Raw genomic sequence first — 14669 nt, 5'->3', positions numbered from 1 at the left:
AATTGTTCTCACCTCAAACTATGACTGGCCTGGTTTAGTAGCTGAAATGGTTTAGTAACTGGAAGAACCCACGAAGCCAGTGGGAGACTAGCTTTACTTAACAGCTTTTGCACGATAAAATTTTTACTATGTTAGCTATAATGATATGATGGCACATTTGCCTCTGAAGTTTCTAAGATGCAGTTAATGCTTTCGAGTTTCTAGATTTTAAAAATCTTTCTATTAGCTAAATATTTATGCAACGTTTATCCAAAGGAGATGTTTTTCTGCCCTTCCTTCAAGGGCAATTAATATGGAAGGTTTTTGATAACCTCAGTGTTTAGTCTACTACGGTAGTTCTTAGAATATAACTAGGCCTGATGATGAATTCCAGGAAAAATAAAATAATAAATGTTAGACTTCAACTGAAGGACTTTGCATGCATGCATATAAGCATAACCAATGGTTGCAAAATACTGGGTGGTGAGGTGGTGAGGGCATGTTTGGGAGTGGGGGGGGAGCAATGATAAGATATAATACCTAAATAAATAAATAAATAAATAAATAAATAAATAAATGAATGTTAGATTTGCAATTTTCAACCTAAGAAAAAACAAATGGCCCATTAGAAAAATGAGTCTTGTGATTTAATTTTTCTCAAACTTAATGATAATTAGTGATTTGAACACTTTGCCAAGATTCTATTTTATATTTGTTATTTTATTTAATATATAGCTATCATTTTTCTCATTTTCTTAATGAGGAAACGGAGACATAGAAATATTCAGTTTTTCCAAATTCATAGAGCAGATAAAGCAAATGAACCAGGATCGAAAACCGAGTAGGCTCGTTCTAGAGCCCTCAGCTGATACTACACCGCCTCCCACTTATGACTCCTCAGCACTAATTGATTGATTTGTTTTTCCTCCTTTTTTTTTTTTTTTTTTTTTCTAATTTGAACTCCTATGAGAAAAGTTTAGGCATATTAAGGTGAGTTCAATAATGCCTTTTTTTTTTTTAGTTCTTTTAAACACTGTTAAGCTGGATTGTTGTTTAATATAGTCAACCTTTGATGATTCAGAACGTTGTTTTGTGTTTTACTATTCCTTGCTTGAACAATTCAGACAACTTTGTTGAATAACCTAGGAAATATTCTTAGCCCCTGGGAAGGAAGGGGCAAAGAACAACTCTGAGAATCAGATGAAAGCTACGTATCTGTTACAAGGGAAGTTTCACTCAGACAGCATTTTGAATGCAATGTCAGAGGCTTCGCGAGTTTAGGTCCCTACTATCCTTTCCTCAGACTAATACAATGACCAGACATCCCAGCTTTTCCAAGTGAGACTCAACCAATCCTTCCCCATCCGCTTCTTGGAGAAGCAATGTCGTTAAGCCGTGTCCTCGTCCAGAACTGAAACTCTTCTCTGGGCTGCCTTGTAGTTTTTACTACGACAGCCTGAGAAGTGAATGCAACTTACCGAGTATCTGTCGGGCAGTCAGGACTCCCAGTGCCCAGGAAGCATTCACTTAGAGAATTTCCCGTCGGCTTCTTCATGTCTTGCTGGCAGGCTTGGTTTCTGTGTTCCACGCCGACAAACCTGTATTTATAAAGCGAAAGTGTGATGAGTCTGCTATCTCTTGTTCTGGAGCTTCCTGGGTGCCAAGGGAATAGTTTATATTGAATTTCTGTGAGGGATTTTACATTTGACTTAAACCACCCTTGGGAATTAAAACCCCTGAGTTATCCTGGGGTAACTAATGATGACTCCGGTTATGATGCTTGGGTGCATGGTCTCAGGATGATTCCCAAGTCCTTCGGTGCTTGGAGACATTCGTCCTGCCCTTGGCAGGGCGTCTGCAGTGAGCTGCATTGAAGTGGTGGCTGGGGTGGGGGCCCAGTTAATGTTTTATAGGGAATGAGGAGAGGTTATGCGAAGATGGTATGATTAGGGTACACCTGCTACAGATACCAGAGAGGTGTTATTGGAAAGCCCCCCGAATCAGAGGGATAGGGCTGTCCCCTCCTCAGTTGTGTGCTCCTATGAATGAATATTGTATTATTTCTTACAACTGTACATGAATCTATAATTATCTCAAAATAAAACATTTAGTTAAAAATATAGGTGGCATCATCTAGAAATGTATAAAAAACATAGGCATTTATTTTTTTTTTCCTGAAGAATTTCTATCTGGTACATTATGTTTATTCTTGTGAGTCTCAAAATAGTTAGATTTAGCAATCCATCAAAAGTTTTCTTGCACACTCAAAAGAATATTTAGTTGTTTTTTCTTCTCTATCATAATGAGTTTTCAGTTAAATGTTCACAAACAAGTAATGTACTCAAGGGGCTATGTCCAAAAGACCTCAAATCTCATAAATATAGCCTTGATCTATATTGACAATTCCTTGGCAATTGTCCTTATTGTTGAGGCAACAACATCTACAGGTAATAATTTTCTTTTTATATTGATGCAGAAATACTTTTAAAATTTTTTGCATTAGAAGTTAAGGTTTGATTATTCTAAATCATTCGTAGAGCATTCACTGATCTCTGTGAGCTGGGCTTGCTGTTGTCATCTACATTATCTTATTTGACATAAGAATCCTACCAGCAAAATATATATATACAGTAATGGACGGTTGGAGAGTTCATGCAGATTGTCTGAGATTCCACAGAGTCACTGGCAAAGCCAGAATTTGACTCTAGGCCTGTATGGCTCCACAGCTCATGGCACTTGCACAATCCTTTACTTCCATGCCATAATGGCGTTCGTGAATGAATGAACGTGTAATTCACATCTATTTTCTTTAAAATTGTAAGCTTTCATTTTGTTTTGTGTCCATAGTTAGTTAATAAAGTTCCATGTCTGTTTAAGTTTGCTAAGTTAAAACAATTTGTTTTATTCCTGGCCTGTATCAATAAATAAATACACTATCGAGTTTAATATGAGGTATTGAATATGAAAGTACTTTGTACCAAATTTACACTAATGTGTCTATGTTTTTGTAATTTTTATTATATAACCACTGTAAATAAGTGTGCAATAATATTTTATTCTGTTCTAATATCCATTTATTTTGCTTTCAGTGGGCACCATTTCCAGCATATTAGTAGATGGGGACTGAAAACGATACAACTGTGACAGTGTTCATTATTTTGGGGTTAACAGAGGATACTACAATTTGTGGCTTTTTATTTATTGTATTTTCAGGAATCTACATTGTCACCTTCATGGGCAATGCCAGCATAATAATGATAATTGGAAGCATCCCACAGCCTCATGTCCCAGTGTATCTTTTCCTCTGCCATTTGGCCTTCGTAGACACTGATTACTCCTCATCGGTCACACCTGCGATGCTCATGGACTTCCTTGGGGAAGAAACCTCTATTCGTGTTGCTGGTTGTGTAGCCCAGCTCTGTTCTACAGCCACATTTGGGTCAGCTGAGTGCTTCCTGCTGGCTGTCATGGGCTATAACCGCTATGTGGCCATCTGCTCTCCACTGCTCTCCTCCACTCACATGTCCCCCAGAATCTCTACTCTCTTAGTGGGGATGTGCTACCTAGGTGGATATGTGAAGGCTTGGACATTTACTGGCTGTTTATTAAGTCTATCCTTCTGTGGACCAAATAAAGTCAATCACTTTTTCTGTGACTATTCACTATGTTTGAAGCTTTCCTGTTCTCATGAATTTACTTCTGAAATAATTGCAGCCATCTCTTCCTGCTCCATCATTGAGGTCACTGTGTTTATCATTGTTCTGTCGTATGTCTATATCCTCTTATCAACCCTGAAGATCCACTCCACCAACGGGTGCCACCAAGCCTTCTCCGCCTGCACCTCCCACCTCACAGTGGTCACTCTGTTCTACGGGACCCCTGCTTTCGTTGATGTGATGCCCACATCAAGCTACTCAGCTGAACAAAACAAAGTGGTGTTTGTGTTCTGCATGGTGGTGATCCCAGTGTTGAACCCCCTTATCTGCAGTATGAGGAACGAGGAGGTTAAAGAGCCTATGAGGAAATGGATAGAACATATTGGTGGTCCTAAAGTAGTCTGATTTAAATAATACACACTGTATAATGAAGACCTCTTTTGCAGATGATTGGATAATGTACTAAGTTCCATTGCATAGTCATAGTATTCAAGATTTATATATTTCATTGTGTCATTCTCAAGAAAATTTTCAAAGTAAAGAATAAATGTGCATTCACTAAGACCAGAGCATCCAGAAAAAAAAAATTACTTTATCTTTACTTCACCCACCATTTGTGGCATCTACAAGTGTAAGTATTTTCAAATAAGTTTTATGTTCTTTGAATGCAGTCTTTGGAATTAACAGCTGGAAGCATCTGGAACTCCTTGGAAGAATCATGTTGCCACCCAAGATCTCATCACCTGAAAGAGATGATGTCCATGATGTACATATAGTGTAAGGATTGAAATCAGTGATTCTGGTAACTGTAAAGCTTCTGGTGCCCTGTGACCTGAGTGTGATCAGCAGGATTCCTCTCACAGTACCTCCACCAGTGAGCCTCTTCAAGCCAACTCAGAAGATACCTGAAAGCTCTATTTAGCTACTAGTTCTTTCTTTTCAGGAATCTATTTGACAAAATAAATTAAGGAGTCCCCAAAAGAAACTTTACTGGGGGCCAGTATGATGTGGCTCCTTTCTAGATGAAGAAGGAAGGTTACGTTTTTAAAGGTTGTTTCAATCTTGTCAAATGTATGCTCCTTTTAAAAAGTTGTATTAAATTTATTGGGGTGACATTGGATAATAAAATGACATAAGTGTACTATAATAAATCATCTATAAATTGCATTGTGTGCTCATCACCCAAAGTCAAGTCTCCTGTCACCATATATTCTGGCCCCTTTTACTCTCTTCTACCTCCCCTTATCTCCCTTCCCCCTTGGTAACCACCATACTGTTATCTGTGTTGATGAGTTTTTTATTTGTTCATTTGTTGCTTTTTGTTTTATATCCCTCATATGAGTAAAATCATATGGTTCTTGTTTTTTCCATCTGACTTATTTGGTTTAGCATGATATTGTCAAGATACATGTTATCACAAATGGCAGTATTTCATCTTATCTTATGGCTGAGTATTCCACTGTATATATGTACCACATCTTCTTTATCCAGTTATCCACTGAAGGACACCTAGGCTATTTCCATATCTTGGCCACCATGAATAATGCTGCAACAAGCATAGGGTTGTATATATCTTTGTGAAGAAATGTTTTAACATTTGGGGGGTAAATACTGAGAAGAGGGTTTGCCGAGTTATATGGTAGTTCCGTTATTAATTTTTTAAGGAACCTCCATACTGTTTTCCATGGTGACTGTAGCAGTTTACATTAGCAGTGAATAAGGTTCCTTTTGTCCTCAACCTCTGTAATTCTTGTTATTATTTTTTTTTGTTGCTAATAGTCATTCTATTCAGGTATAAGGTGGTATCTCGTTGTGGTTTTGATGTGCATTTCCTTTATAGCTTGTGAGTTTAAGCATCTTTTGATATATAATATATTAGCCATTTGTATGGGAGAAGTGTCTGTTCAGGCCCTCTGTCCATTTTATTTATTTATTTATTTATTTATTTTTAAAAAATATATTTTATTGATTTTGTACAGAGAGGAAGGGAGAGAGATAGAGAGTTAGAAACATTGATGAGAGATAGACATCGATCAGCTGCCTCTTGCACACCCCCTACTGGGGATATGCCCGCAACCAAGGTACATGCCCTTGACCGGAATCGAACCCGGGACCTTTCAGTCCCCAAGCCAACGCTCTATCCATTGAGCCAAACCGGTCTTGGCCCTCTGCCCATTTTTAAATTGAGTTGTTTGGCTGAAACCAGTTTGGCTCAGTGGCTAGAGTGTCGACCTGCGGACTGAGGGGTCCCAGGTTTGATTCCAGTCAAGGTCATGTGCCTTGGTTGCGGGTGCATCCCTAGTGGGGGGTGTGCAAGAGACAGCTGATGGATGTTTCTAACTCTCTATCCCTCTCTCTTCCTCTCTGTAAAAACTCAATAAAATATATTTTTAAAAATTACTTTAAAAATTAAATTGTTTTTTTTTGTTGGTGGGTTGTATGAGTTCTTTCTATATTTTGGATATTAGCTCATCTGAGGTATTGTTTGCAAATATCTTCTTCCATTTGATTGGTCGCCTTTTTGTATTGTTGGCAGGATTGGAAATTGGTTTAGACACTATAAAACACAGTATGGAGGTTCCTAAATAAATGAAAAATAAAACTACCACATGACCTCACAATTCCACTTCTGGGTATTTATCTGAAAAAAGTGAAAACACTAATTGAAAAGATATATGCACCCCTATGTTCATTTCACACTTATTTGCAATAGCCAAGATATGGAAGTAAGCTAGATGCTATCGATAGATGAGTGGAAAATGAAGATGTGGTTAATATATACAATGGAATATTACTCAGCCCCCCAAAAAAGAATACACTCTTGCCATTTGAGACAACATAGGCGAACCTAAAGGATATTATGTTAAGTGACATGAGTCAGAGAAAGACAAATGCCATATGATTTCACTTATATGTAGAATCTAAAAAAAAAAAACAAAAAAAACCCCAAACAGAAACAGACTCATAGAAACAGAGAACAGATTGGTGGTTGCTGGGGTAGAAGGATGGATGTAAAAGGTTAAGGGGACTAAGAGGTACAAACTTCCAGTTATAAAAATAAAACATGTAGATATAATGTAAAGCATAGGAAATCCTATCTAATAAAAGAGTAATATGCAAATTGACCATCACTCCAACACACAAGATGGCCGCCCCCATGTGAACACAAGATGGTGGCCACAAGATGGCCAGCAGGGGAGGGTAATTGTGGGTGATCAGGCCTGCAGGGGAGGGCAGTTGAGGGGGACCAGGCCTACAGGGGAGGGTAATTGGAGAGGGCAAGCCTGCACAGGAGGGCAGTTGGGGGAGGACCAGGCCTGCAGGGAAGGGTAGTTAGGGGGAACAGGCCTGCGAGGAGGCAGTTGGGTGAGACCAGGCCTGCAGGGGAGGGGGGCAATAAGGGGATAAGGACACATATGTAATACCTTAATCAATACATATGAGTGGATAAAGCTCAATTATCTTTTTATATGTGATGTTTAGTACTAAGTGTGTCTTAATCTAAAATATCAAAGTCAATTTGGAACCAGTATTTATCTAGACAATTTATTGTATTATATTCTAATAATTAACTAAATAAAGGTTATATACGGTAACTATGTGTGAATACCTGCACAGAAGGAAAACAATAAATTGACCACCTGAGAATATACAGAATCTTGAAAGATTAGTTGTACTAGTATACTAGTATTGGTGTGTGAACTGTATCGCTCAATTAGTCACTACAGAACATAATGATGCTACTTTAATGCTTTTGAATTCTCAGTTGAAGCTCTAGAATCATCAGAGATTTATCCCCAAAGGAAACAAAAAATAAAAGATCACTATATAACCACAATAACTCTAATTTGCTATTGAAAGATGAATGACTTCTTATTCCAAGGTAAGATTTCGACTTTTGTTAATGAAGCTGTTGTAATGATTTTCATTTACCATTTGAGAACACCTACTCCCTAACATTACATGTGTGCTCAAAAGTCATAGTTGGGAAACAGGGCAGATGTAATTAAGCAATTAGCCAGTGAGCAATTGGCTGAATTGCTGTTTAGTTCATATGTAAACTGGCATAATCTAAGTTATGAGGATTCCTGTTTATCTACCCAGAAGATAGAAACTCATATGATCTTTCAACACTATCCAAACTCAGCACTCTCCAGTAATGGAAATTAATTCACTACCATTGAGCTATGCTCAACATTTATTGAAATGAAACACATTTAAGGTTTTAAAATGCAAAGATATTGTAGATATCTTTGCAGAAAGATTGACTTTGTTTATGGCTCTAAATGCTTTAGCTTCAAGGCAATAACCATAGACAGAGCTCAGGATATAAAGTCAGAAAATCTGGAGCTGAGGGTCGGCCTGGACACAAGGTGAGTGAACCTTTTCAGCTCTTAGGCTGCACTTTATTCAGCTACATATTATGTTGATAATAATATTATTTCATTTTACAAAACTTAATTAGAAAACATCGTTTGCCTGACTGGTTTGGCTCAGTGGATAGAGCGTCGGCCTGCGGACTGAGGGGTCCCAGGTTCGATTCCGGTCAAGGGCATGTTACCTTGGTTGCGGACACATCCCTAGTGGGGGATGTGCAGGAGGCAGCTGATCGATGTTTCACTCTCATCAGTGTTTCTAACTCTCCATCCTTATCCCTTCCTCTCTGTAAAAAAATCAATAAAATATATTTTTAAAAAATAAAACATTCTTAAAATAGGAATATTATATATTTTAATTATCTTCTGAATATCAATCATGTTTTTGCATAGTGATTACATTAATAGTTCAACTTATTTGATAAAACAGTAATATTTTGAATTGTAAATATTAAAAAATATCCAGTACATTTACAATAGAAGATCTCACTCATAAATTAATTTGATATTCTTATCTGAATTAGTATCAGGAACAATTGTATTTCTCCTTTGAAAAGACTGACTTTATTTAACTGACAGATACTGTGAAATAGATAAATAAGTATGTGCTTGTTTCATTGCTAACGGTTAGTTGGCTTAAAGGACAGCCTATTGTCCTCTCATTGCTAGATGTACTGATTTCATGTTAAGTATTATTTAACTGCATTTGCTATTTAAATTCATTTGTTAAGTAATACTAAAGGAATGGGGCAGTTAAGACTTCCCGAGCTTCATGTTCTAAATTCATGACTTGTTACATAACCTCTTTCAGACCCAGGTTACTCTTCTATAAAACAATTAGTATTAATATTATTTTATGGGCAATCAATTAAACTGTATAAATGTATATATTTACATGATTATTAGCCCTACACTTATCATTTAGTAAGCATATAGTAAATATTATATATATATTTATTATTATTATTATTATTATTTTTAATTAGGGTGAACGCCATGAATCCCATTCTTTTTTTTTTTCTTTTTTAAAAAAAACATATTTTATTGATTTTTTACAGAGAGGAAGGGAGAGAAATAGAAAGTTAGAAACATGGATGAGAGAGTCATCGATCAGCTGCCTCTTGCATGCCCCATACTGGGGATGTGCCCGCAACCAAGGAATGTGCCCTTGACTGGAATCGAACCCGGGACCCTTCAGTCTGCAGGCAGACGCTCTATCCACTGAGCCAAACAGGTTTCGGCTAGAGTATAGTATATTGATATGGATATATGTATACGTACATATGATACTATCTGAAGAAACACTTCTGGAGTTTCTGCTAAAATAATTTTTAAAAACCAGAGAGATTCATAATTGCATATAAATATGCACTGATGCTTAAATATATTTATTACTTCCCATATGTATTAATGAAATGAAATCATTAAGTGGATATCTCCTTTAATGTAATATTTTAGGTTCATTGGTAGCAGCTACATTATCTCATGGATTCCCTGTGGGATGGAAACCACACGGCAGTGACAGGCTTCATCCTACTGGGCTTAACTGATGACCCCGTCCTCAAAGTCTTCCTCTTCATGGTCATCCTGTGCATCTACCTGGTGACCATATCTGTTAACCTCAACATAATCATTCTTATCAGAATCTCTTCTCAGCTCCATCATCCAATGTATTTTTTTCTGAGCCACTTGGCTTTTGCTGACATATGCTTTTCAACTTCTGTCACACCCAATATGCTTGTTAACTTCCTGGTGGAGAGAAATCCCATCTCCTATCATGGATGCTGCACCCAGCTTAGTTCAACGGCTGTCTTTGGGGCAGTCGAGTGCTTCCTTCTGGCTATCATGGCATATGATCGCTTTGTGGCAATTCACAAACCACTGCTTTATTCAACCAAAATGTCCACACAAGTCTGTGTCCAGTTCCTCATAGTGGCTTACGTGGGTAGTTTTCTCAATGCTTCCTCCTTTGCTATTTGCTACCATTTTTTATTCTTCTGTGGACCAAATCGAGTGAATCACTTTTTCTGTGATTTTGCTCCATTAGTTGAACTCTCCTGTTCTGAGAACAGTATTCCTGTAGTTGTCCCCTCATTCACAGCTGGCTCCATCATTTTGTTCACTGTGTTTGTCATAGTTGTTTCCTACATGTACATCCTCATCACCATCCTGAAGATGCACTCCAGTGAGGGGCGCCGCAAGGCCTTCTCCACTTGCACCGCCCACCTCACCGCAGTAGGTCTGTACTTTGGGACCGTCATCTTCATTTACGTGTTGCCCAAGTCCAGCTACTCAACGGATCAGAACAAGGTGGTGTCCGTGTTCTATATGGTGGTGATCCCCATGCTGAACCCCATCATCTACAGCCTCAGAAACAGTGAGATTAAGGGAGCTTTAAAGAGAATGCTTGATAGAAAAACATTTTCTCACTGAAGCTTACTATAATATTTCATAGGACTTGATGTAATAATACAAACAAATAAAGGAAAGGGAATTGAATGTCTGTGGCCTAAATATATTTGTCCATTTGTTATTAGCCAGTAGAGAGAGAGTATTTTAGTGAAGGTAGAGGGTTGATCTGATATCATACTGTAAAGTCATGGTCCATACTGAGTTACCTTTAATAACATTAAATGTATTATTAGAAACACATATTGGCTCACATGAAAAACTCCTAAGCTGTACGTAGGGAGCGGCTATAAGGTCCAGCCTCGAACTGACCTGTGGTAGGGCCACAAACAAATCCCGGCTCGGAGGGCAGAGCCCTCTTAGCATAATTAAGCTTGACCTTATGACACTACCTAGATCAGGGGTCCTCAAACTTTTTAAAGTGGGGGCCAGATCACGGTCCCTCAGAGAGCTGGAGGGCCGGACTATATGAACTACTAATTCCTACTGTAACACCTCGGCTGCGCTCACTGCCCAAAAAACCTGGCGGGCCAGATCAGACTCCTCTGCGGGCCGCATGTGGCCTGCGGGCCGTAGTTTGAAGACCCCTGACCTAGATCCTTCCTGGGTAGCTAATGGGCTGTGGGAGGTGCAGCAAGTGCTGCCAAAACAAGGTGAAACGCACAAGAACATTGTAACCATGTTGACCACTTCCGTGTTTTGCTGTGTGTGTTATGACTATAAAACAAAGCCCCGGCTTGCAGGCTGGGTCTTTCTGTGTCCTCATCCAGGCACGGGAGGTTGCGGAGCCCCAGCTGTATTCTCTTGTCTGACTTCTTTAATCCTTCACCGCCCCTCCTCAGGTTCACCCTTGGCCGCACTGGCATGGCACATTGTGTAATCCTTTAACAATGTTATTTATATGTATTTAAAAACTTGTGTTTAAAAAGTTGTTCTCTGCCATAAGTTAAGGTTTTCCTACCTCAAAACATTTAAGACTATGTCCATTTTCAATAGCATCTTATCCCAAAATGAGTGTGGTAATTACACTTACAACTCAGTGCATTCTAAGAGAAAATGACAAAGTGCAACCAGTAGAAAACTGGTAGCAATGTTTTTTATTTTTTTTGTAGGAAGGTTATCTGCTGAGGATTGGCAGGCTTTGTGGACTCCTAAGATCTGGCTAATGTTGCTGACTGACCTGCGAATTCTGTATGTTGAATCCTGTTAACCTGTATATGGGAATGAGAAAGTTTCCTTAACTTCTTAGGGACTGAGTGGAACAAACTCTTGGAGTGACTTGTTCACAGGAAGGCCCAAAGGAAGGACCGCTCAGAAAACTTGAGGGAACTGAATTTGTGACTGCCTGTTGAAGAGGCTTAAGAAACAACCACATTTATGTACTTTTCCTGTCCCCTTTTGAGTGCTTTGGCCACAAAAATCTACCTTTTTGGTGACAGTCTCATTGAGCATTACTCATTTATTCATTCATTTGTTCCTTCTTATATTCAAAAATTATATTAAATAATTCTTATATTCCAGGGATTGTCCCAGGCTTTTGTTAATATGACAATAAAAACAACAAGTTATTGATTCAGACTATTCAAAGGGGAGGGTGATATGGAGAATGAGAAAGCAGAGCATAACAAGGAAAACTTGCCTGTGAGGGGCAGGAAGTAGGAATATAGCATTTGAGCTAAGATGTAGGAGTTGAGAACACTTCCTATCAACTATGTGCTTAAATGTGGACATTTGTGAAAGTCTAATCTACATATATGCAAGAAATTTGAGGCAATGCCAGGCTTGCTAATTTTAACCAATTCCATGGTGAGCACAACTAACACAAATGACAAAATGATAAATACATCTTAAACATCATGTGAGAGGATAATAAGGAACTCTGAGAACCTAGAGAAGTAGACCTAATACTCCAGAATGCTTTTTCCATGAAAGAATTATTCAAGTCAGACCTCCCAGGCCATGAATTTAGAGTTCTTTTAGGACAGGAAGGGCCTGAGTCAAAGCCTTAGACATATCTAGGTGAGAAATCTGATTAATTCACCTCACATATATCATTAGAATAAGAGAAACCTGATATGATCAGATTTGCAGTCCTTCAGAGCTAGAGAGTCTTCTCAAGCCTTAAACTTGGGTATTAGATGGTCAAGGATGGTGGTGTCTCAATAAGGTGAATATGCAAACAAACAACTCAATCCTCAATTATTCCTGCCAATAACTATTCAAATACAAGGACCAGCATCCAGTGAAAGACAATGACTAAATAGTATGCAACACACATATAGAACTTCATAACTAACATATTCACCATGCCAGCCATTATATCAGTCATTTCTCTTGGCCAAGTATAAATAACCCCTATGGGTTTTCACATTGTCTCCTAAGAGAAAGCACAGACGGAAGAGCTATCCCAGCTCAGAAGTTACATGATTATAACTGGGAACAACATTTACATATATAAAAACCTAGTATGCTAAGTATCCGACCAAGCGGTCAACCCATTACTATGCTGAGCTCTGACTGGTAGGTTAGCTTGCAGCTGGGGGCTGGCTGGTCAGGACTGGGTGAGCTGGGGCCAGACATGCCCTGGAGCCCTCTCATGGTCCCTCCCCGGCCGGCCAACCTCCCACAGGGACTGGGTGAGATTGCCCTGATTGGCCCCAATCACTGGCCAGGTGGAGGGACCCCACCTGTGCACAAATTTGTGCACCCGGCCTCTAGTATCTAATAATACTGTCAGGTATAACTCCAGGGTTCCTACAAGCACTGTTTCCAGTTATAAGAATCACTGCAATCAGAAAGCATAAGAAAACAGAATATTTCCTCTAGGGTCCTTTCAGTCTCGATACACTTTAAAACTAAAGAATCATTTTTGTTATAACCAATGTTGCATGTAACACAGCTTGCATTCTATTTTTTGGTCAGGACTTAGGATAAAAAGAAAGTTCACAAAATGAAATTTTTCCTTAAAAAAGTCAAATGACTTTTTAAAAAAATATATATTTTATTGATTTTTTACGAAGAGGAAGAGAGAGGGACAGAGAGCTAGAAACATCGAAGAGAGAGAATCATCAATCAGCTGTCTCTTGCACACCCCCTACTGGGGATGTGCCCATAACCAAGGTAAATGCCCTTGACTGGAATCGAACCTGGGACCTTTCAGTCCACAGGTCGATGCTCTATCCACTGAGGCAAACAGGTTTCGGCTCAAATGACTTCGTTAAGTCTTTATCATACATGGGATAACACTGGCCACCTAGGATCTTAAATGCTGTGCAGTCTCTACATGGATTCTGAACAAATGCACTATTTAGGATTCTGTACTGGATCATAAACAGAACAGGAGAGACCACTGCGGTGGTATTTGGGAAAAGGGCCATTCACTCTAAGTGCACATACATGGTTCTTAGGGAAATTATGGGCCACATTTGGATTTTATAAAAGAGGTACTACTATATAAAGTCCTTGGTGATCTTCTAGTTTTTATTTGACAAAATTGTTAAGTGAACCTATGCTTATTGTGAATTTAACAAAAATATATGTTCTTGGTTGGTCTTCATCGCTGTTATAACAATTATTCGGCAATTCTACATAATATTATTGCCACATGTAAATCCTTAGTTAAGAAAAAATGTAATAGCTGGGAGAAAATATAAAACTCAGCTTTTAGCTAATCCAAATGAAAAAAGTAATTTAATTTTTCATAGTATATATTTAACACTTTCTTAAGTAATATGGTGTACAAAATCTGAGACACAAGACTAACATCACTGAACATACATAGAGCATATATGAACACAACAACCAACTGCTGAAAATACATTAGTTTTCAATATAGCATATTTATAAAAATTGAGCAGATATTGGGGAATAAAACAAGATCAACCCATTTTAATAGTTTTCAATTATATAAACATATTCTCTCTATATAAAGTAAAAAATCACTTACAAAACGTTAACTAGAAAATATCCATATATTTGGAAATAGACTAACCCATAGGTCAAAGAAAAATAAATATATACAGAAATTAAGAACAACTGAATGATACATATAAAAACTTGTGCTCTAGATATATAAGTTCTTTGAAGAAAAATTATACTAGAAATATCAAAAATAAAATTTTCTAAAATTAATAACATTTACATAAAATTTTGATAGAAAAATAATAATATAAAATGCGGGGTTGAAGAAAAATTATAAAATTAATAGAAGATATTAATATAACAGAAATCTAACAAATGATGAAAAGGA

The 14669-nt window shown here is 37.9% G+C and overlaps 2 protein-coding genes across 3 annotated transcripts in view; one reads left to right on the top strand and one right to left on the bottom strand.

Moving 5' to 3' along the window:
* Positions 1-1457: 1457 nt before the first annotated feature.
* Positions 1458-14669, bottom strand: part of PPFIBP2 (PPFIA binding protein 2) — a 203521-nt gene continuing 190309 nt past the window's right edge. For both annotated transcript variants that reach the window (XM_084894163.1, XM_084894164.1), the window contains exon 25: positions 1458-1577. In XM_084894163.1, coding sequence (XP_084750289.1) covers positions 1503-1577 — 75 coding nt within the window. In that variant the 3' untranslated portion in view covers positions 1458-1502. The remainder of the gene's footprint in view (positions 1578-14669) is intronic.
* On the top strand, positions 3096-10444 carry LOC311627552 (olfactory receptor 5P3-like; the record flags this gene model as incomplete). The annotated part of the gene is made up of 2 exons (XM_084894061.1): positions 3096-3702; positions 10113-10444. The coding sequence occupies 2 exons, from the start codon at positions 3096-3098 to the stop codon at positions 10442-10444; spliced, it is 939 nt and encodes a 312-aa protein (XP_084750187.1).

Source organism: Pipistrellus hanaki, assembly GCF_964339955.1.
Source record: "Pipistrellus hanaki genome assembly, chromosome: 9".
Classification (NCBI taxonomy): domain Eukaryota; kingdom Metazoa; phylum Chordata; class Mammalia; order Chiroptera; family Vespertilionidae; genus Pipistrellus; species Pipistrellus hanaki.
This window is presented reverse-complemented; position numbering and strand designations above follow the sequence as displayed.